Source organism: Hemitrygon akajei, chromosome 3 (assembly GCF_048418815.1).
Source record: "Hemitrygon akajei chromosome 3, sHemAka1.3, whole genome shotgun sequence".
Taxonomy (NCBI): Eukaryota; Metazoa; Chordata; class Chondrichthyes; order Myliobatiformes; family Dasyatidae; genus Hemitrygon; species Hemitrygon akajei.
In genome coordinates this window covers 173,464,759-173,485,532 of record NC_133126.1, presented here as the reverse complement: position 1 = coordinate 173,485,532, position 20,774 = coordinate 173,464,759, and the positions used below count along the sequence as shown (strand labels likewise).

Sequence of the window (20,774 nt, the reverse complement as noted above, 5' to 3'; positions counted from 1 at the left end):
CAATGTTAGCATTCATTACAAGAGCATTGATGTAATGGTGTTGCTTCTTAAGGCATTGGTCAGATCACACTGAATTGTGTAAAGTTTTGGGCCCATTATCTAAAAATAGAAGTGCTTGAATTGGAGAGGGTCCAGAAGAGATTCATGAGAATGACTCTAGGAATGAAAGGATTAACATATGAGGAGCTTTTGATGATTCTGGGCCTGTTCTCGCTTGAGTTTAGAAGAATGAGGGGGTTCTCATTGAAACCTGGAGAATATTGAAAGGCCTAGATAAAATGAATTTTAGAGGATGTTTCCAGTAGAGGGAGGAGTCTAGACCAGAGGGCAAGCCCTCAAAATAAAGGGACAACACACACAAAATGCTGGTGGAACACAGCAGGCCAGGTAGCATCTATAAGGAGAAGCACTGTTGACATTTCGGGCCGAGACCCTTCGTCAGGACTAACTGAAAGGAAAGATACTAAGAAATTTGATAGTGGGGGGAGGGGGAAATGCGAAATGATAGAAGACCGGAGGGGGTGGGGTGAAGCTGAGAGCTGGAAAGGTGATGGGCGAAAGTGATACCGAGCTGGAGAAGGGAAAGGATCATGGGACGGAAGGCCTTGGGAGAAAGAAAGGGGGAGGGGGGAGCACCAGAGGGAGATGGAGAACAGGCAGAGAGAAAAAAAAACAACTAAATATGTCAGGGATGGGGTAAGAAGGGGAGGAGGGGCATTAACGAAAGTTAGAAAAGTCAATGTTCATGCCATCAGGTTGGAGGCTACCCAGCTGGTATACAAGGTGTTGTTCCTCCAACCTGAGTGTGGATTCATCTTGACGGTAGAGGAGGCCATGGATAGACATATCAGAATAGGAATGGGACGTGGAATTGAAATGTGTGGCCACTGGGAGATCCTGCTTTCTCTGGCGGACCGAGCGTAAGTGTTCAATGAAACGGTCTCCCAGTCTGCGTCGGGTCTCACCAATATATAAAAGGCCACACCGGGAGCACCGGACACAGTATACCACACCAGCCGACTCACAGGTGAAGTGTCGCCTCACCTGGAAGGACTGTCTGGGGCCCTGAATGGTGGTGAGGGAGGAAGTGTAAGGGCAGGTGTAGCACTTGTTCCGCTTACAAGGATAAGTGCCAGGAGGGAGATCGGTGGGAAGGGATGGGGGGGATGAATGGACAAGGGAGTCGCATAGGGAGCGATCCCTGTGGGAAGCAGAAGGGGGGGGGAGGGAAAGATGTGCTTGGCAGTGGGATCCCGTTAGAGGTGGCGGAAGTTACGGAGAATTATACGTTGGACCCGGAGGCTGGTGGAGTGGTAGGTGAGGACAAGAGAAACCCTATCCCACCAGCCTCCAGGTCCAACATATAATTCTCCGTAACTTCCGCCACCTCCAACGGGATCCCACTACCAAATACATCTTTCCCTCCCCCCCCCCCCCCCCCCCCCCCCTCTGCTTTCCATAGGGATCACTCCCTACGCGACTCTCTTGTCCACTTGCTCCCCGCCCCCCATCCCTTCCCACCGATCTCCCTCCTGGCACTTATCCTTGTAAGCGGAACAAGTGCTACACCTGCCCTTACACTTCCTCCCTCACCACCATTCAGGGCCCCAGACAGTCCTTCCAGGTGAGGTGACCCTTCACCTGTGAGTCAGTTGGTGTGGCATACTGCGTCCGGTGCTCCCGGTGTGGCCTTTTATATATTGGTGAGACCCGACACAGACTGGGAGACCATTTCGCGGAACACCTACGCTCGGTCTGCCAGAGAAAGCAGGATCTCCCAGTGGCCACACATTTTAATTCCACGTCCCATTCCCATTCTTATATGTCTATCCATGGCCTCCTCTACTGTCAAGATGAATCTAAACTCAGGTTGGAGGAACAACACCTTATATACCAGCTGGGTAGCCTCCAACCTGATGGCATGAACATTGACTTCTCTAACTTCCGATAATGCCCCTCCTCCCCTTCTTACCCCATCCCTGACAATATTTAGTTGTTTGTTTTTTTTCTCTCTCTGCCCATCACTCTGCCTGTTCTCCATCTCCCTCTGGTGCTCCCCCCTCCCCCTTTCTTTCTCCCGAGGCCTCCCGTCCCATGATCCTTTCCCTTCTCCAGCTCGGTATCACTTTCGCCCATCACCTTTCCAGCTCTCAGCTTCACCCCACCCCCTCCGGTCTTCTATCATTTCGCATTTCCCCCTCCCCCCACTACTTTCAAATCTCTTACTATCTTTCCTTTCAGTTAGTCCTGACGAAGGGTCTCGGCCCAAAACGACGACAGTGCTTCTCCTTATAGATGCTGCCTGGCCTGCTGTGTTCTACCAGCATTTTGTGTGTTGTTGTTTGAATTTCCAGCATCTGCAGATTTCCTCATGTTTGCAAAATAAAGGGACATCTATTTAGAACAGAGATGAGAAGGAATTTCCTTAGCCAGAGGGTGGTGAATCTGTGGAATTCATTGTCATCTACAGCTGTGGAAGCCGTCATTGAGATTGATAGATTCTTGATTAGTAAGGGTGGTAAAAGTTACAGGGAAAAGACAGGAGAGTGGGGTTTGGAGAGATAATAAATCAGCCATGATGGAATGATAGAGCAGACTCGATGAGCTGAATGGCCTATATCTCAATGTCTTGTACAGCCAGCAAGGAAAACACTGAAGTAATTCACTCTGAAGCTAACAGATGTTTGTTAAATAATTTCAGCAGAAAATATTAAAGAAGTGATAATGACAAGCAGTTATTTAGGTGAACCTCATTGGTAATGTAAGCAACATGCTTAAGGCTAAATTATGTGTTTGAAGCAATAAATATTTAGTGAATTAACTGATTTAAACCTAGACAACAACTATGACAAGCATACATTATGAATTTGACCCAGAAAGGCTAATGACAGGTTGAAACTAATACCCCTAATACTGGGCATTTGGAATTTGAGGGTGCAATATGACAGCAGAGAGATGAAGTGTATTGGATAAATGCTGGTAATGCATAGTAAGGTTGAAAAAGTTCATATGAAAGCTAATCTCATGTCTACTGCTGGAATTGTCAATTCTTGATATAAAGACAGGAAAGATTGGAGTATAGACCTTTGAGAACCCCAAGTCACTTTTGGCGAGAGAAGAAAGCCGTAATTGTCAAGATGCCTTACCCTTAGAAGGACAGAATCAAGGTGATGAGTAACCAAAGAAAGATAGTAGGGTGCAGTGACAAATTCTGCCCTACAAGCACAACAGATGATAATACACCATGGATCAATAGATATCTTATGTGACTGATCACTTGAGTGATGGGCAAGGAGCAGAAGTGATAATATAGGTTATTTCTTAAGAAATAGGAGAGGCTAATGACAGATTCACTAATGTGGGCAAGGAAAAGGCAATGTTTGCAAATTTTGTATGGGCAATGGGAATGTTGAATTGGAAGTGGACATGGAAAACTAATTTAATCTGTTGCATCAGTTCAGTAGGAATGTAATTGAGGACTAAGGGAGAAGAAATAGTGGCGCTAAAAGATAAAAATCAACTTAATTAGTGCTGAGTGAGATAAAATTCCCAGCAAGGTTAAAAAAAAATTAAATGGGGCAAAACTGAAAACTGGCTTGGCAAACACTGTGCAGGTGATGTTCTGATAGAAGGACTTCAGCTTAAAATGTTAACCATGTTTCTCTTTCCACAGAAGTTGCCTAGCCTTATGTGTTTTATTTCAAATTATATCAATACTGGAAACTACACACCACTGGAGCAGAGGATCTTAGATTGAGAGTTTTAAAGACCATAAGACATAGAAGAAGAATTAGGCCATTTGAACACTCAAGTCTGTTCCGCCATTCCATCATGCTGATGTATTATTCCTCTCAACCCCATTCTTCTGCCTTCTCCCCATAACTGGGGAGAAGTTAACACTCCTACTAACCAAGAACCTATCAACCTCTGCTTTAAATATACCCATTGACTTGGCCTTCACAGCCATCTGTGGCAACAAATTCCACAGATTCACCATCCTCTGGCTAAAGCAATTTCCTGTCATCTCTGTTCTAAAGAGACATCATTCCATGCTGAGGGTGCGCTCTCTGATCCTAGGCTCTCTCACTGTAGGAAACAACCTCTTCATGGCCACTCAATCTAGGCCATTCAATAGGTTTCAATGAGTTCCCCCCATTTGGATGACGGAATTAATGGCTTTGTTGCAAAGTTTGCAGACGATATGAAGGTAGATGGAGGGGTAGGTAGTTTTGATGAAGTAGAGGCTGCAGAGGATTTAGACAATTAGGATAATGGGCAAAGAAATGGCAGATGGATTACCATGTCAAAAAGTGTATGGTCATGTACTTTGGTGGAAGAAATGGAAGGGTTGACTATTTTCTAAATGGAGAGAGAAAATACAAAAAACAGAGGTGCAAAGCAACTCGGGGATTCCCTAAAGATTAGTCTGTAGGTTGTGTCGGTGGTGAGGAAAGCAAATGCAATGTTAGCATTCATTTCAAGAGGACTAGAATATAAAAGCAAGGATGTAATGTTGAGTCTTTGTAAAGCACTCAAGCAGTTTTGGGCCCCTGTCTTAGAAAGGGTGTGCTAAATCTGAACAGGGTTCAGAGGAGGTTCACAAAAATGATTTCAAGATTGAATGGCTTGTCATAGGAAGAGTGCTTGATGACTCTCGGTCTGTATTCACTAGAATTTAGAAGAATGAGGGTTGACCTCATTGAAATCTGTTGAATGGTGAAAGGCCTTGATAGAGTGGATATGGAGAGGATATTTCCTATCGTGAGGGTCTGAGACCAGAGTACACAACCTCAGAATAGAGGGGTGTCCATTTAGAACGGAGATGAGGAGGAATTTCTCTAGCCAGAGAGTGGTGAATCTGTGGAATTCTTTGCCACAGGCAGCTGTGGAGGCCAAGTCTTTATGTATATTTAAGGCAGGGGTTGATAGATTCTTGATAGGTCAGGACATGAAGGGATATGGAGAGAAGGCAGGAGACTGTGGCTGAGAGGAAAATTGGATCTGCCATGATTGAATGGTGGAGAGGCTCGATGGGCCAAATGGCCTAATTCTGCTCCTATATCTTAAGGTCTTCTGGATGATGATGAATCAAAATTTACTTCAGTAAACTATTTGAAACTGAGTTTTGAACATATTGTGACTGATCGAAGCCAGCAAGGAAAACAATGAAGTAATTTTTCCCCGGAGATACAGTGCAGAATAGGCAGGCTCTTCTGGCCTAGCGAGCAACACCACCAGCAACCCACCTATTTAACCCTAGCCTGATCACAGATCAATTTACAATTACCAATTAGCCCACTTAAGTACATCTTTGGAAAGTGAAAAGAAAAAGGAACACCCAGAGGAAACCCAAGCACTCACCAGAAAGGATGTACAAACTTGTTACAAACGGCATCGGAATTGAACTGGCACTCCAATGCCCTGAGCCGTAGTAGTGTCATGCTACCCTCTAATTCACTCTGAAGCTGCTAGATGCTTGTTAAATAATTTCAGTAGCAAATATTAAGAAGGGATAGTTATCCTCTAAAGGGATGATCAATCTGCATTTGCTGAAAAAGCATTTAAAAGTCACAAGGGTCGGCTTTCAGATTTAGGCTGACTTGCCAAGATTATTTACCTGTCCTTTATCAAGTAAGCCAAAGACTATGGAGATGGGTGTGGACGGATGGACCATCACTGCATGAGATGGAACTTTGGCCAAGTTACAATACTTCCACTGATGCACCTCTGCCCGAGCTCCATTCAGACACAGCAGTTGGTAATCACTGGATCTTAGATTTGCTGCCCAAGATTCCTTGTTATTTCCTAATGCAGAAGTTAACATTCATAAATCCAGTATTATTAACAGGCACAGGTCTAAAAAGGGAATTATCTCCAAACAGTATGCAAACTAAATGAATTGCACAAATGTGCCAATATTTGATATATCAGACTTAAAATTAAGGCAATAATATTAAAGTAGATTGAACTACACGGCTGGAAGAACTTTTAACAAAACTGAAAGCAAAAGTAAGACTAAATATTTTTGGCTTGGCATTATGCAGGTATGTGGTGTGCCCCAGACATTTATGGCTGGAAAGAGTACAGAGAGCTAGAGATGAATGAATGGAATATGCTGATTCCACTGGAAGATGAAGTTCAATGCAGGGAAATCCAAAGTGCATTTTCAGGGAAGTAACAAAGATCAAAAGAATGCTAGAAACATACTTAAGATACACATGTTGAGAATTTTAGAAATTGTTATTTCCTTGCCAGAAAAGGCAGGTGAAAGGATAATTTTGGGCAGTGGCATTTGAGGAACTAACATAAGGTATGTGATCATACAGCACCCGTGCGCATTGTAAATAATTCTCAGAAACTAAGCGAGAGATAAAACCGCTCAGCAGCTTCTGTAGTCTAAGACATGCAGATAAATGTGGAAATCCATTGATTCATGTTCAACATTCCCACAATAAGCTTCAATACACCAATATCATGACCAATAGGTTCTACATTGGAATCGGTGCAACAGCGTGAATTTGGAGTACTTACCGATATCAGAAAAACTTTGGGCAATTAGGGCTTGGTTAGGTCATAGTTAATGCCACACAATCCAACTAGCATTGAAGTTTTAATGTCACAAATCTGCCACGCAATTCCGCCTGCATTTAAAAAATTTAATTTCTCAAATTTGTTAAGAATTATTATTGCAGATTTTTTTTACTTTAAATGTTTTTCTTGCAGTGTCTTTGATTCTTAACCTCTTCTCCATCCTGATCTTTATTTTGCCTCTTATATGTAATTTTACAGCTCCTGGTTTAATATCTACATTGTTTTAGAATGGATGTTTTACACTCATTGGTTTTGCTCACTTTAGTCACAACTGCCACAGGAGAATGCTAAGCTGAAAATTATGAATAGTTGTCATAAACATTTGCTTAAAAGGCCACAAAAGTAAGTGTATAGCTTTAGGCATCTTAGTACCCCTACAACGATCTTGGTTATTATACACTGACAAGATAAATCCTCAAAAATGGCTTGCTGTAATCCACGATCATTTTGATGAAAGGCTGTGAGAAGCTCAGAAAAGATGAGATGTAACTAACAAAGTTACTGAGAGGTACTTTGACAGAGATCAATTGAACTCTGGAACTAGTCGGATAGATGAAAACTTCATTTGGCAGGATATGGAAAACGTAGATTGACAGTGGACAGAGAAATGGGAAAGATGTTGAGGGCTTTGAGAAATCATGGAAGCCAAAGGAATGGACAAAATACCCAAATACACTTACCATCAGTATTTTCAGTAACTGTAGTGTGCTTGACAAATGCCACATCCCCCGCTTCAACAAGACACCTTAATTTTAAAAAAAATACAAATGAACAGGAGTAGGAATAAGCAACTTGATCCCTCAAGTCTACTCAGTCATTTCGTAATGGCTAATTTTTTGTAACTTCAATTATGCAAGGTCCCTGTATCTATAAACCTCAACTTTATATGTCGATGCAGAGGTGGATAGATTCTTGATAAAGATTCACCTTCCAGTGCCTTTGAAGAGAGTTCCAAAGACTTACAGCCTTCAGATCAAATTCACACAATCAAGTTTCCTTAGGATCTTGTATGCTTCAATCAAGTTCTCTCTCACTCTTGTAAATTCCAGTAGATACAAGCCTACCCTGTTCATCCTTTCCTCATAAAAGGCCTTTTTTGCAGATGTGGCCTGGTAAACCATCTATAAATTGCAGGGGGGGGGGGGGGGTCCATCTTATCTACAGTTCTCTAGAATGTGGTCTCAGAATCAGATTGAATATCACTAGCATATTTCATGAAATTTGTTGTTTTGTAGCAGCAGTACAGTACAATGCACATTTTTAAAAACTATAAGAAATATATGTATATAATAACTGAATTAAGTAGAGTGAAAACTAGTGAGGTATTGAACATGGGTTCATTGTCCATTCAGAAATCTGAGACGGGGGGGTGGGTGGGGAAGATGCTGTTACTAAAACTATTGAGTGTGTAGCTTCAGGTTCCTATACCACCTCCTTATTGCTAGCAATGAGAAGAGCACTAGTGCCCTTTCCATACCAGTGATGCAACCAGTTAGAATACATGGTAAATCTGTAGAACTCTAATCATAATAATAAATACTTTATTGGTCCCAAGTAGGAAATTCTTCTGTTACAGCAACATATAAAAAAAAATCATTTAGCAGTGTGCAGACTTAACTAATAATAATGTACAGAATAATAATATACACAATAATGTACTAATGTGCAATAATAATGTATGAAATAATAATGCAGAGACTATTGTACTATGATGTGTGTTCTCCTGTCACACAGGGATGAACTATTGTATATGTTTATTGCTTTTGGTAGGGAAGGCTTTCTGTAGTGATCTTGTGACAGCGGAGCTGAATGAGTCTGCTGGAAAGGGGGCTCCGCTGCTTATTCAGGAGGTCATGGAGATGATGTGCCAGATTGTCCATAATGATAACAGTTTGTTTAGTGACCTCCTCTCCACCACTAACTCAAAAGCGTCCTGCTTGCAGTCAAGGATGGATCCAGCCTTTTTGATGAGTTTATTTGGTCTTTTTGCATCTCCAGCACCAGTGCTGCTCCCCCAACATAAAGCAGCAAAGCGGACAGCACTCGCTACAACAGACTGGTAAAAGATCTCCAACATCCTGCTGTACACATTGAAGGGTCTCGGCTTCCTTAGAAAGTAGAGTCTGCTCAGCCCCTTCTTGTAAACAGCCTTGGTGTTGGTTTTCCAGTCGATGTGAACCCCCAAGTATTTTTGTACTCCTCCACCGCAACTACTTCTCCCAGAATGAATACAGGACTCGTCACAGTCCTCTTCTCCTAAAATCAATCAGCGTCTCCCTGGTTTTGGCCATTTTCTGGAGCAGGTGATTCCCCTCCCACCACTCTACAAACTTGTCCACCAGTCCTCTGTACTCCGACTCCTGCCGGTCTCTGATACACCCGACCACCGCAGAGTCATCAGAGAACCTCTGCAAGTGACAAGACTCAGAGTTGTACTGAAAGTCTGAGGTGTTCAGTGTGAACCGAAACGGAGACAGGACAGTCCCTGTGGCACTCCAGTGCCTCCCACCACCACCTTAGACAAAGTAGCACCCAGTGTACAAAGTGCAGTATATCTCTCAGGTAGACAGTCATCCAGGAGATTGGGGATTTCTCTACGCCCATTCTTTGCAGCTTCTCACTCACAAGAAGATTGTATTGAAGGCACCAGAAAAATCAAAAAATGTGATTCTCACAATGCCACCAGCATCATCCGAGTGGCAGTGAGCTCACTGCAATGGGTAGATGATGACATCATCCAATCCCAGTGAGATTGATAGGTAAACTGTACACAGTCCAATGAAGATCTCACCTGTGGTCCAAGGTAAGTCGGGACGAGCCTCTCCAGCACCATCATCCCATGAGATGTGAGGGCAATTGGTCTGTAGTCATTAAATTCAGATTGAGAGGCCTTCTTGAGTACAAGAACCAAGCAGGAAGTCTTCCATAGCCCAGTATCTTTTCCTGACTCAGACTCAGATTGTAAAGGTGTACTTCCACTGCTGTCCATCGCGACAGTGGAGGAGGCCATGGATGGACATATCGGAATGCAAAATGGAAGTAAGATGGATGGCCACTGGGAGATCCCACTTGTTGTTCTGGTGGCGAAGCAGTCTCCTAATACACATCGGGTGTCACTGATGCACAGGAGGCCACACCAGGAGCACCAAACATAGTAAGTAAATAACCCCAACAGTCTCACAGGTGAAGTGTCACCTCGCCTGGAAGGACTGTTTAGGACCCAGGATGGTAGTGAGGGAGGGGGTGTAGTGGCAGGTGTAGCACGTGTTCCACTTGCAAGGCTAAGTGCCAGGAGGGAGATCAGTGGGGATGGACAAATGGACTGGGGAGTCGAGTAGGGAGCGATCCCTGTAGGAAGCAGAAAGTGGTGGGGAAGGTAAGGTGTGCTTAGTTGTGGGATCCCGTTGGAAGTGGCAGAAGTTTCGGAGAATTATGTGCTGGATGCGGAGGCTGGTGGGGTAGTAGGTGAAGACAAGAGGAACCCTATCTCTGGTAGGGTGGAGGAAGGATGAGGTAAGAGCTGATGTGCATGAAATGGAAGAGATGTGGTTGAGGACAGCGTTGATTGTGGAGGAAGGGAAGCCCCTTTCTTTGAAAAAGGAGGACAGCTCCTTCACTCTAGAATGAAAAATCTCATCCTGAGAGCAGATGTGGCCGGGACAGAGGAATTGAGAAAGGGGGATGGCGTTTTTACAAGTAGTGAAGTGGGACAAGGTCCCACTTTACCTTCAACTTCCACACTGCCCTCAAAGTCACCTGGTCCATTTCTGACACCTCCCTTCCCTTTCTCGATCTCTCTGTCTCTATCTCCAGAGATGGCTTATCCACTGATGTCTATTACAAACCCACAGATTCTCACAACTATCTAGACTGCACAGTGGGGTCTAAACCAGAGTTGCAGGGGGATGGGAACCAGAGTGCCAGAACAGTCAGTGGAGAGATGGAGAGCCAGACGTTGGTAGGATCTTAGACAAAGTTAGGAATCTACACAGGGGTCTGTGTTTGGACCAATATGTTGCAAAGTTTGCAGACGATATGAAGATAGGTGGAGGGACAGGTAGTTTTGAGGAAGTAGAGAGGCTACAGAAGGACTTAGCCAGATTAGGACAATGGACAAAGAAATAGCAGATGGAATACAGTGTCAGGAAGAAATGTACTTTGGTGGAAGAAATGAAAAGATTGACTATTTTCTAAATGGAGAGAAAATGCAAAAACTGAGATGCAAAGGGTCTTGTGAATCCTGTACAGGATTCCCTTAAAGTTAAATTTGCAGGTTGTGTCTGTAGTAAGGAAGGGAAATGCAATGTTAGCATTCATTTCAAGAGGACTAGAATATATATATATAAAAGCAAGGATGTAATGTTGAAACTTTATAAAACACTGGTAAGGCCTCACTTGGAGTATTGTGAGCAGATTTTGGCCCCATATCTTAGAAACGATGTGCTGAAACTGGAGAGGGTTCAAAGGAGATTCATGAAAATGACTCCAGGATTGAATCGTTTGTCATATGAAGAACTTTTGATGGCTCTAGGCCTGTATTCACTAAAATTAAGAATGTGGGATGACTTCATCGAAGCCTATCGAATGGTGAAAGGCCTCAGTGGAGCGGATATGGAGAGGATGTTTCCTATGATGGGCGAGTCTAAGACCAGATGATACGACCTCAGAAAAGATGGACGTCCATTTAGAACAGAGATGAGGAGGAATTTCTTTAGCCAGAGAGAGATGAATCTGTGGAATTCATTGCCACAGGCAGGTGTGGAGGCCAAGTCTTTATGTATATTTAAGGCAGGGGTTGATAGATTCTTGTTTGGTCAAGGCATGAAGGGAAACGGGCAGAAGGCAGGAGATTGGGGCTGAGAGGAAAATTGGATCAGCCATGATGAAATGGCAGAGCAGACTCGATGGGCCAAATGGCCTAATTCTGGTCCCATATCTTATGGTCTTGTGGTTTTGAGGCATTTTTGCCCTGCTAACATCATGAACTGAGATCGAAGTTTGAGCCTACTCGGCTGCTCCAGGGAGCAGACCTAAGGACTCAATCAGGTTCGGTATGCTGTCGTTTGCAGTGTGAGAGTTTGTGTGTGTACATGTACGTGTATGCTTGTGTACATGTTTCCTCTCTCTCAACACTATGGTCATTGTCTTTTTTTTTTAATTGGGTTATTCAGGTTTCTTGCTTTGTGGCTGCCTGTAAGAAGACAAATCTGAAGGTGTATAGTTTATACATTCTTTGATAATAAATGTACTTTGAATCTTGAATCTTCTTTATATAGTTTTTTTCAAACCCGTGGCTCTGTTTGATACTGTAGTTGATATGTGTTTCAGGATCTGAAGTGGGAGCAGAACATCAGCTCCATCCTGAAGAAGGCCCAGCAGCGGATGTATTTCCTGCGGCTCTTGAGGAAATACAGTCTGCCCCAGGAATTGCTGCTGCAGTTCTACACTGCAGTCATTGAGTCTGTCCTGTGCACCTCCATCATTGTGTGGTTTGGAGCCGCCACCAAGCAGGATAGAACCAGACTACAGCGCACAGTGAGGACTGCCGAGCGCATCATTGGAGCCTCCCTGCCCTCTATTGTGGACCTGTACTCTTCCAGGTTGAAGAAGAGGGCGGGGAACATCATAAAGGACTCCTCCCATCCTGCGCACGGACTGTTTGATCTGCTTCCGTCTGGTAGGCGCTTCAGATCCCTCCAGACTAAGACTAATAGGCACTGGAGAAGTTTTTTCCCTACTGCGGTCACTTTGCTGAACAGTTAACTGCCGGTTAACTGTCAGCTAACTATTACTTGGATTGCACTACCTGTATGTACAATTTATATTTTCATTTATATTTATCATTATTATTGTTATGAGCAGAGAGACAACATCTGCCGGAAGTAAATTCCTTGTATGTGCATAGGTACTTGGCGATTAAAGTCTGATTCTGATTCTGATATGGCCTGTGGCTCCTCCCTTTGGAACTATTTTTTTCACGTTGGATTGCATCTACTCTTTGTATTCTGAAAGATCCATATAAGAGTGACCGAAACAAGGGAGAAGTTGCTGGTGCATAAATGTGCTTTGCTATGAAGTTAGAAAATGTCGAAGCTCCTTTGTATTACAGAGTGTGACAACTTCCTGATTCTATGCTCTCAGCTTAAACATTTTGCTTCAGTTTCATTTTCCATGTTTAATGCCTTTACTAAATATAAAATGGTACACTTAATTGTATTGATTAGTGTCACTGATCATATGTAAATCACCTCTTCCAGTTGATCTCATCTTAGTCCAACTGAACATTTACACTTTGAATTTATTAGACTTCCTATCAGTAGTCAATTAAGGTGTCACTCTCAAGAATCTAAGCTTTAGTTATGAATTAATATGGTAATTTAATCATAAATTTATGAGTATCTTGACCTCACCTCTATTCTTTACATGTAAATTATAATACTTCTGCTTCCCCAGTTCATTTAATCACTCAGCAAAGTTTCACACCTTACATATTTTAAATTGTGCAAATGCTAAGATCTAATTGTTTTAATGAGCAGATTTTATAACCTCATATGCTGACATCACCCAACCTTATCAGCTTATCTATAGGGTAAAGTAGTTGTCTGGTACAACTGTAAATTCTTTACCTCTCACATCTAATGTTTCAATTGCAATTAAATTTACCTTTACTAACTGAAGTTAAATGTCCACATTAGTTTGTAAAGAATTACTGCTAAATCGTTATGATGTCTCTCATTTGCTACCCGTCTAAAGCTGTAAAACATTATGCAGTCAAATCAGTAAAATAGTCACATACATAATTTATCTATAATTGAACTTCAACCTGAGCTAAGTCAGTCCACAGGTAGAGAATTACTCCCTATCATAAACACTTCAACCTTGTATTAAAAATCACAGAAATGACTTTGATCTGCCCACATTTTTGAATAAGTTGCTTTCCATACTCCCTTCTCCCAAGGTACAATCCAAAAATACTTTGACTAATGAACCAGAATAAAATAAATATTTTTGTGCACGTCAGTATATTCACCTTTGCTCACCCCCTTAAAATACTGCTTTCACATTTTCATATTTCTCACTATATCGGGACATTGTCATTTGACCCATCAAGTTGGCTCTTACAAAAATCTCATCAACCCCATTGCTCATATTATTTCCTGGTAACCTGTTCATCCTCACACCTTGCCGGGGTGGTGGTAGAACCAGATACACAAGGAACAATTACAAAACTCTTAGATTGGTACATGGAGGGTTATGTAGGAGGGAAGGGTTAGATTGACCTTAAAGTAGGTTAAATTGTCAGCACAACATCATGGGCCAAAGGGACTGTACTGGGTGTAATGTTCTATATTCTATCAATTTTACTAGTTTTATTTTTGTTATCACAATGAAGACTCTAGCAGTAATAATCTATCCTGATCTAAATCTCGATTACAAAAGGTGATCCAATTCTCAGTAAGGTGAGAATGAGGCAAGGTTATTGGTGCTGTGCTAATGGTAACAAAGTTCAAATGCAGCAATGCTCTCAACGACAAAAAAATGCTGGATAAGGAACTTGTAGCTTAGTTCTGCAGTGGAAAAATACTTCACGATCTATTTCCCTCCTAATTGCCCCATTTTGTCAGGTTCCACATTCCACTGTTAACTGCCAGTTAAAGATTTTCTCATAGAGCACTGCCGTTGACAATCTGCAGTTCATGTGGTGCATAAGAGAGGCAAGGATTGGAATAAATTCTTTTTGGAATTTAGAATTACTAGTTACCACCTGGGCAGACATAAAACCTACCTTTACAGTTCACCCTTCATTCCACAGTCACTCTTTGTCAATTGTATTGATTTCAGCAGAAATGAAATCAGAACTGGGCGTCACAGTAGCATGCGGTTAGCGCGGCGGTATTAGAGCATGGGGTGTTCCGGCATTCAGGATTCATTTCAGGCACCATTCTGTACGGAGCCTCTGTACATCCTCCCTGTGGAATGTGTGGGGTTTCCCTGGGTGCACTAGTTTCCTCCCATTGTCCAAAGACTTTCTGGATAGGTTAACTGGTTCCGCTATAAGGTTAAGGTAAATCGGGGCTACGGGGATGCTGGGGCATTGTGACTCGAAGGGCTTATGCTGTGCTGCATCACTAAATAAACAAACTATAGACTGGTGAGTCTCACCTCAGTTGTAGGGAAATCACTGGAGGAAATTCTTAGGGATGGCATAAATGAGCATTTGGAAATCCATGGTCTAATTAGGGAAAGCTAGCGTGGTTTTCTACATGGCAACTCATGCCTTATCAACTTGATTGAGCTTTTTTGATAAGGTGACAAGAGAGATTGATGAGGGTAGGGCAGTGGATGCTGCCTACATGGATTTTTGTAAGATAGAAACATACAAAACCTACAGCACAATACAGGCCCTTCGGCCCTCAAAGTTGTGCCGAACATGTCCCTACCTCAGGAATTACTAGGCTTACTTATAGCCCTCTATTTTTCTAAGATCCGTGTATCTATCCAAAAGTCTCTTAAAAGACCCTATCGTATCCGCCTCCACCACCGTTGCCAGCAGCCCATTCCACACACTCACCACTCTCTGAGTAAAAAAACTTACCCCTGACATCTCCTCTGTACCTGACTTGGATGAAAACATACATAGTTGGGTTAGTAAGTTTGCAGATGATAACAAGATTGGTGGAGTTGTGGATAATGTCGAAGACTGGCAAAGAATACAGCATGATATAGATCAGTTGCAGATACAGGCAGAGAAATGGCAGGAGGCATTTAACCAGGGTAAATGTGAGTTGGTAGGGCAAATGCAAGGTGATAGTACACTTCACAGTGTTGTTAAGCAGAAAGGTTTTGGGATCCAAGTTCATAGCTTAATGGAAGTGGCTACACAGGTCAATAAGGTGGTCAAGAAAGTTTATAGAATGCTTGCTTCTATTAGTCAAGGCACTGAGTGCAAATGTCAAGAGGTTATGTTGCAACTTTATAAAACTCTGGTTAGACCACATCTGGAATATTGCATGCAGTTCTAATCACCTCACTATAGGAAGGATGTTGAGGCTTTCGAGAGGGTGCAGAAGAGGTTCGCCAGGATGGTACGTGTGCTATCATGAGAGACTGGATAAACTTGTGCTGTTTTCTTTGGCGTGCCAGAGGCTGATAGAAGTTTACAAGATTATGAGAAGCATAGGTATGCAGAGAGTGTGTTTCCTAGGGATGAAATGTCTAATTTTAGAGAGCATGCATTGAAGGTGAGGGGTAAGTTTTTTTACTCGGAGAGTGGTGGATGCCTGGAATGTACTGCCTGGTATGGTGGTAGAGGCAAACACATTGGAAGCCTTTAGCATGTTGGATAAGCACATGGATGTAAGAAAGGAGGAGGGATATGGACATGGCGTAGGTAGATAGGAGGGATTAGTGTTCTTTGATTTGCTGGTTCAGCACAAGATGTGGGCAAATGGCCTGTTCCTGTGCTGAACTGTTCTGTGTATATGAAGTCGGGTGGTTTCCTCAGCAGGCAGTAAATACATCTTTATGTTGAAACTCTGTATTGCATTGAGTTAGGTTGCAGCTCCAAGAACTGGTATGCAATTGGTCCACTTTCATTTTACCATCCATAATAAAAAAAAGGTACTGTAGTCTATAAGATTACCTGAACGCTCCGGTATAACCACTGTATTGTTCCTCTGCTGTGAAGGCACACTTTGATCGCCCACTCTCATCCCCGATGCACAGTTCACAAAGTTTTGATGGATAGCCCTTCTGATTTGCACCCGGCACACAGCTTGCAGAGAAGAACTCACTGACCACTGTACGGGAGAGTCAATTAAATTGTTAGGCATCTCCAAATCTGTAACAGTAACCCAAGTCTTATCAGTAACGATTGAGCAGATGAAATCTACGTCTAAAATGAGCAGGCGTTTCTTCAATATAAGGAGTGGCCCCTTTAAGATGGAGATGGAGGAATTTCCTCTCACAGGGTCAAGAATCATTGTCCCCTCTAACCCCAGAGATGTGGAGGCTTAATTGCTGAATATAGTTGAGATTTTTATCTAGAGAGGAGTAAAGGATTTTGATGAAAGAAGAGCTGAGACCAAAATCAGATCAGTTATGAGTTTACTGGATACCTGATTAGGCTTGAGGGCTATGTAGTAAAATAATCTCTGATTTCTTTTTTTTTTATGATCTAACCTTTACAGCAAATATTAAAGATTTCTCCAGTAATGGCAAGTAATAATATGCATGTTGGGAAGTCTGTCCTTTAGATAGAGGAGTTCTGGGATCCAGCCATTAGGGAAGATTTGTCTATGAAGCATTCATGGTGTACCCAGCTCCCAATTCACAATTCAATGCTTTTAATGTGGTTTAATAAATCAATTTTAAAATACATGGAAAGAAAAAACAATTCAGTACTAAGGGCTGACCATTAAACTTTTAAGTAATGCTGTCAGAGGTTGTTACCGAGGATCTGTGTTTTTGCCCGTTCTTTCTTGTTGCTGTGTGCCAAGTCTGTTAGTTCAGTTTTTTTGTGATGGGGAGTGAGTTTGGGAGTTGATGTTCCTGTTGCCACTTGGTGCATTTTGTTAGATTTTTGTGTGTGGGGGGGTGATAATCATGTTGCAATTCCTTTCTGTGCAGGGTGGGGGGTGTTGATGTCTTTTTTTGTGAAAGACTATTACGGTTTTCGTGGCTTTCTGGAGAAGGCAAATCTCAGTTGTTTACTGCATATATACTTAGATAATGAATGAACCTTTGCACCTTTAGTATTAAGTCATACAAGCATGGAACGTAACAAATACATTCCTGGTTGCGAATCAGTAACACTTAAACAATATTTTTTACCTCTGTTTTCAAGCTCATGATGTTGTCTGCATTTGCTAGAAATCTGAAACCATTCCAAACATTCCTGGTAACTGGTCACGAAGGTAATGCATCCTTGTTTGGGTTATTTCTCCAAATGACACAGAAAGACTGTCTCACTGCTGTGTGACACAATCTGTCCATCAGTTGCAAGCAGCAATTGTAAAGGGTCATTAACAAAGGAATGGTGAAAGAATTAAAATGAATATTGAACTTTTATTCTCTGTATCTGAAGATGCAACAAATGTGATGCACATTGCCAAGACTAAGTTTATTTATTCTCATTAAGACTCCGCTTTCCAGAATAAATAATTCCAGGCTGTTGCGTTCGTTTGCCTATAACTACTGATGAGACCTGAAACCAAGAGATAGAACAAAGGCGGAACTGAAAAGAAGCCCTTTATTCATAAAGCCACACAACTACAAAAATCTCAAAAACTCAAAACTTAACAGTACGTCCAAAAGCACAACTATTTAAATAGTTCCAGATGTTGATAGGAACAACGGCCAATCAGTGAAAGTCAGCCTGGGATTGGCTGTCAGCTGACCAATAGGCATTGGTTGTCAGTTCACCTAATACCTCCCTCTTGGAGATGATTATCTGTAGGATTTGAGCCTGTGGTAAACTATGTATACCTGTCTGGACACGCCCCTCTGCTGACTGCTCCTGTGGCTCCTCCCACAGACCCCTGTATAAAGGCGATTGGAGGCACTGCTCCCCCCTCAGTCTCCGAGATGCCGTGCTCAGTTTTGCTGCTAATAAAAGCCTATCGTTCACCTCCCGTCTCCGAGAGTTATTGATGGTGCATCAGAGCCGAGGGTTGATTTAGATTGTGGTAACTGGCTTACAGTGGTTATCAGTTCTTAGTGGTTGCAGGCTGTCATGATGTTGCTGGAGGCTGTGCTGGAGCTAGTGGTTGGTTCAGTCGGGGTAAATCGAACCCTTCAAGGAGGAGATGGATGTTTGATGGTCTGTCCAACAAGCACTAGTTGATATGCAAGCAGTGATGTCTGTCTATGATAACTTCATAGAGCATTTTCCTCATGCATTTGTCAGTCTGATCTGATATCCAGGCACCTTGCCCATTGCGATACCATCTGGCCACACTCAGCTCCGGGCTTGAATAAATTCACCCATTGACCGAGGTCTGTGTCGCTGCCTTTGTGCACTTGATCATCTACTGACCCAGATGTTGGACACTGTGGCAGCACTTCATCCAAAACTGTGCGCAGTTTTCTTCCCGAAAGTGCTTCAGCTGGAAGCTTCTCCTCAAGGCCTGGACGCGGCATAATTCGATGTCAGAGAGCCTCAGCCTATGCTCCTTCCCCTCTTGAAGCTACCCACAAACCTCTCTACCTGGCCGTTGGACTGTGGATAATTCCACTGTTTTAGCAGAATGCAGCAAACTGCTGTGCACTGAATAGGGTGCCATTGTCAGAAAAGGCAGCAACTTGTGACAATTTGGAGCTTTGAGCAGCGCCAAATCTGCATTCAGGATTGGTTGGCAAGACCAAATTAAAGTAAGCTCTTCGAGGCTTCAGTGAGGAGAGGCTTCAGTAAGAGAAGGCAAGAAAAAGCTGTAGGTAGGGTTCCCCAAACATTTATTATTCTTCCTTCTTTATATTGGATCACAGTAGGGATGCCAGTCAGGATAGTGGACTGTTCCTCTTGTGGGATGTGGGCAGGCAGGGAGACCTCCAGTGTCTCTGAATACTACACCTGTAAGAACTGCAGCCAGCTGTACCTTCTAACACTACGTATTAAGGAGTTGGAGCTGGAACTGGGTGAACTCTGGATCATTTGGAAACTGAGGTGTGATAGTTAGGACATATAGAGAGATAGTTACGCCCAAGTTGCAGGACACAAGAAACTGTGTGACTTTCGGGAAGTGGAAAGGGGTAAACAGCCATTGCAGAATATCCACGTGGACATCCCCCTCAAAAACAGGTATACCACTTTGGATACTGTTGGGGAGGGTGATGTAGCACAGGGGTCACCAACCTCTTTTGCACCACGGACTGGTTTAATATTGAGAATATTCTTGTGGACCGGCTGACGGGGGGGGGGGGGGGGGGGTGTTAATATCAACCAGAATGTAGGTGATAAGTCAACTATAAGTCACTTTTAAGTGGCTAATACACTCAATTTCGTTTCTAACAGGGTTTATCTAACGAATTTAATATTAAACACACAGCATGTATTTTCCTCGCATGAATATAGTGATAAGTCAATTATAACTCACTTATAAGTCAACACCATCATAACATTTTAAGTAACGTTTGGATATTAAACACACACCACATATTTTCCTCGTATGAACATATAAAATCATTGTAACACACCATTGAGAGGACAAGGTAAGGGCCAGAGGTCCCCGTACCGGGGCCGTGGCAGTCGCAGTCCGGAGACAGCAACCGACCGAGCGAGGAGTGTGACAGGACGCGCGCCCACCCCCCTTGTAGGTAGGTAGGATCTATCAGCCGACAAAAGTTTGGTTCGAGGGATGACTTTCAGTAGATCGCAGCGAGGTAGCTGCTCTGCTGCTTATGAAACCCTGAGCCCGAATTAGGTCGTCTGCAAATATCTTAGCACCGGGTTCCCCACGAACATTCGGTGTGCTAAACAGGTTTAGAGGCGGTGCCCATCTGTCTGGGCTCCAGGCCAGTAGCAACAGCACTTCTCACCGGCCGCATGGGGCGGCCGGTTACCCGAGGCCAACCAGTGATCCCTGGCACTAGGGTATCACTGCGTTTAGGTGACTGATGACCTTGCATGGGTAATGACTTCACATGCGTAATGACCTCACGTGCGTTCAAGTTCAACAGTGGGGATGACAAGGAATGAGGAAAGGTGCAGCTGACTCATATTGTTACATATCGCCAAATCATATCATTTCCTTGCGACCCGGTAGCACAAGCTTTGCGGCCCGGTGGTTGGGGACCACTGACCTAGCAGAGGAAGTCACAGTGATCATGACTCTGGCAGTGAATGTGACTCTGACTCAGGAGGAAAGAAGGGAGAAGAGGCGTGTGGTGGTGATAGAGGATTCATTAGTTGGGGAATAGACAGGAGCTTCTATAGACAAGGACGAGATTCCCAGATGGTATGTTGCCTCCTGGGTGCCAGGGTCTGGGACATCTCAGATTGAGTCCTCAGCATTCTTAAGTGGAAGGGTGAACAGCCAGAAGTCTTGGTCCACATAGGTCCCAATGACATAGGTAGGAAGAGTGACGAGGTTCTGCAAAGTGAATTCAAGGAGTTAGGTGCTAAGTTATAGGGCAGGACCTCCAGTGTTGTGATCTCAGGATTGCTACCCATGCCACATGCTAGT

At 43.2% G+C, this 20,774-nt stretch overlaps 1 protein-coding gene across 1 annotated transcript in view; it reads right to left on the bottom strand.

Moving 5' to 3' along the window:
• Window positions 1-20,774, bottom strand: part of meltf (melanotransferrin) — an 81,787-nt gene that overhangs the window by 7,351 nt on the left and 53,662 nt on the right. Inside the window, exons 12-14 of the mRNA XM_073041386.1 lie at window positions 16,235-16,391; window positions 7,272-7,336; window positions 5,618-5,805 (exon numbers count right to left, since the gene is read on the bottom strand). Coding sequence (XP_072897487.1) covers window positions 5,618-5,805; window positions 7,272-7,336; window positions 16,235-16,391 — 410 coding nt within the window. The remainder of the gene's footprint in view (window positions 1-5,617; window positions 5,806-7,271; window positions 7,337-16,234; window positions 16,392-20,774) is intronic.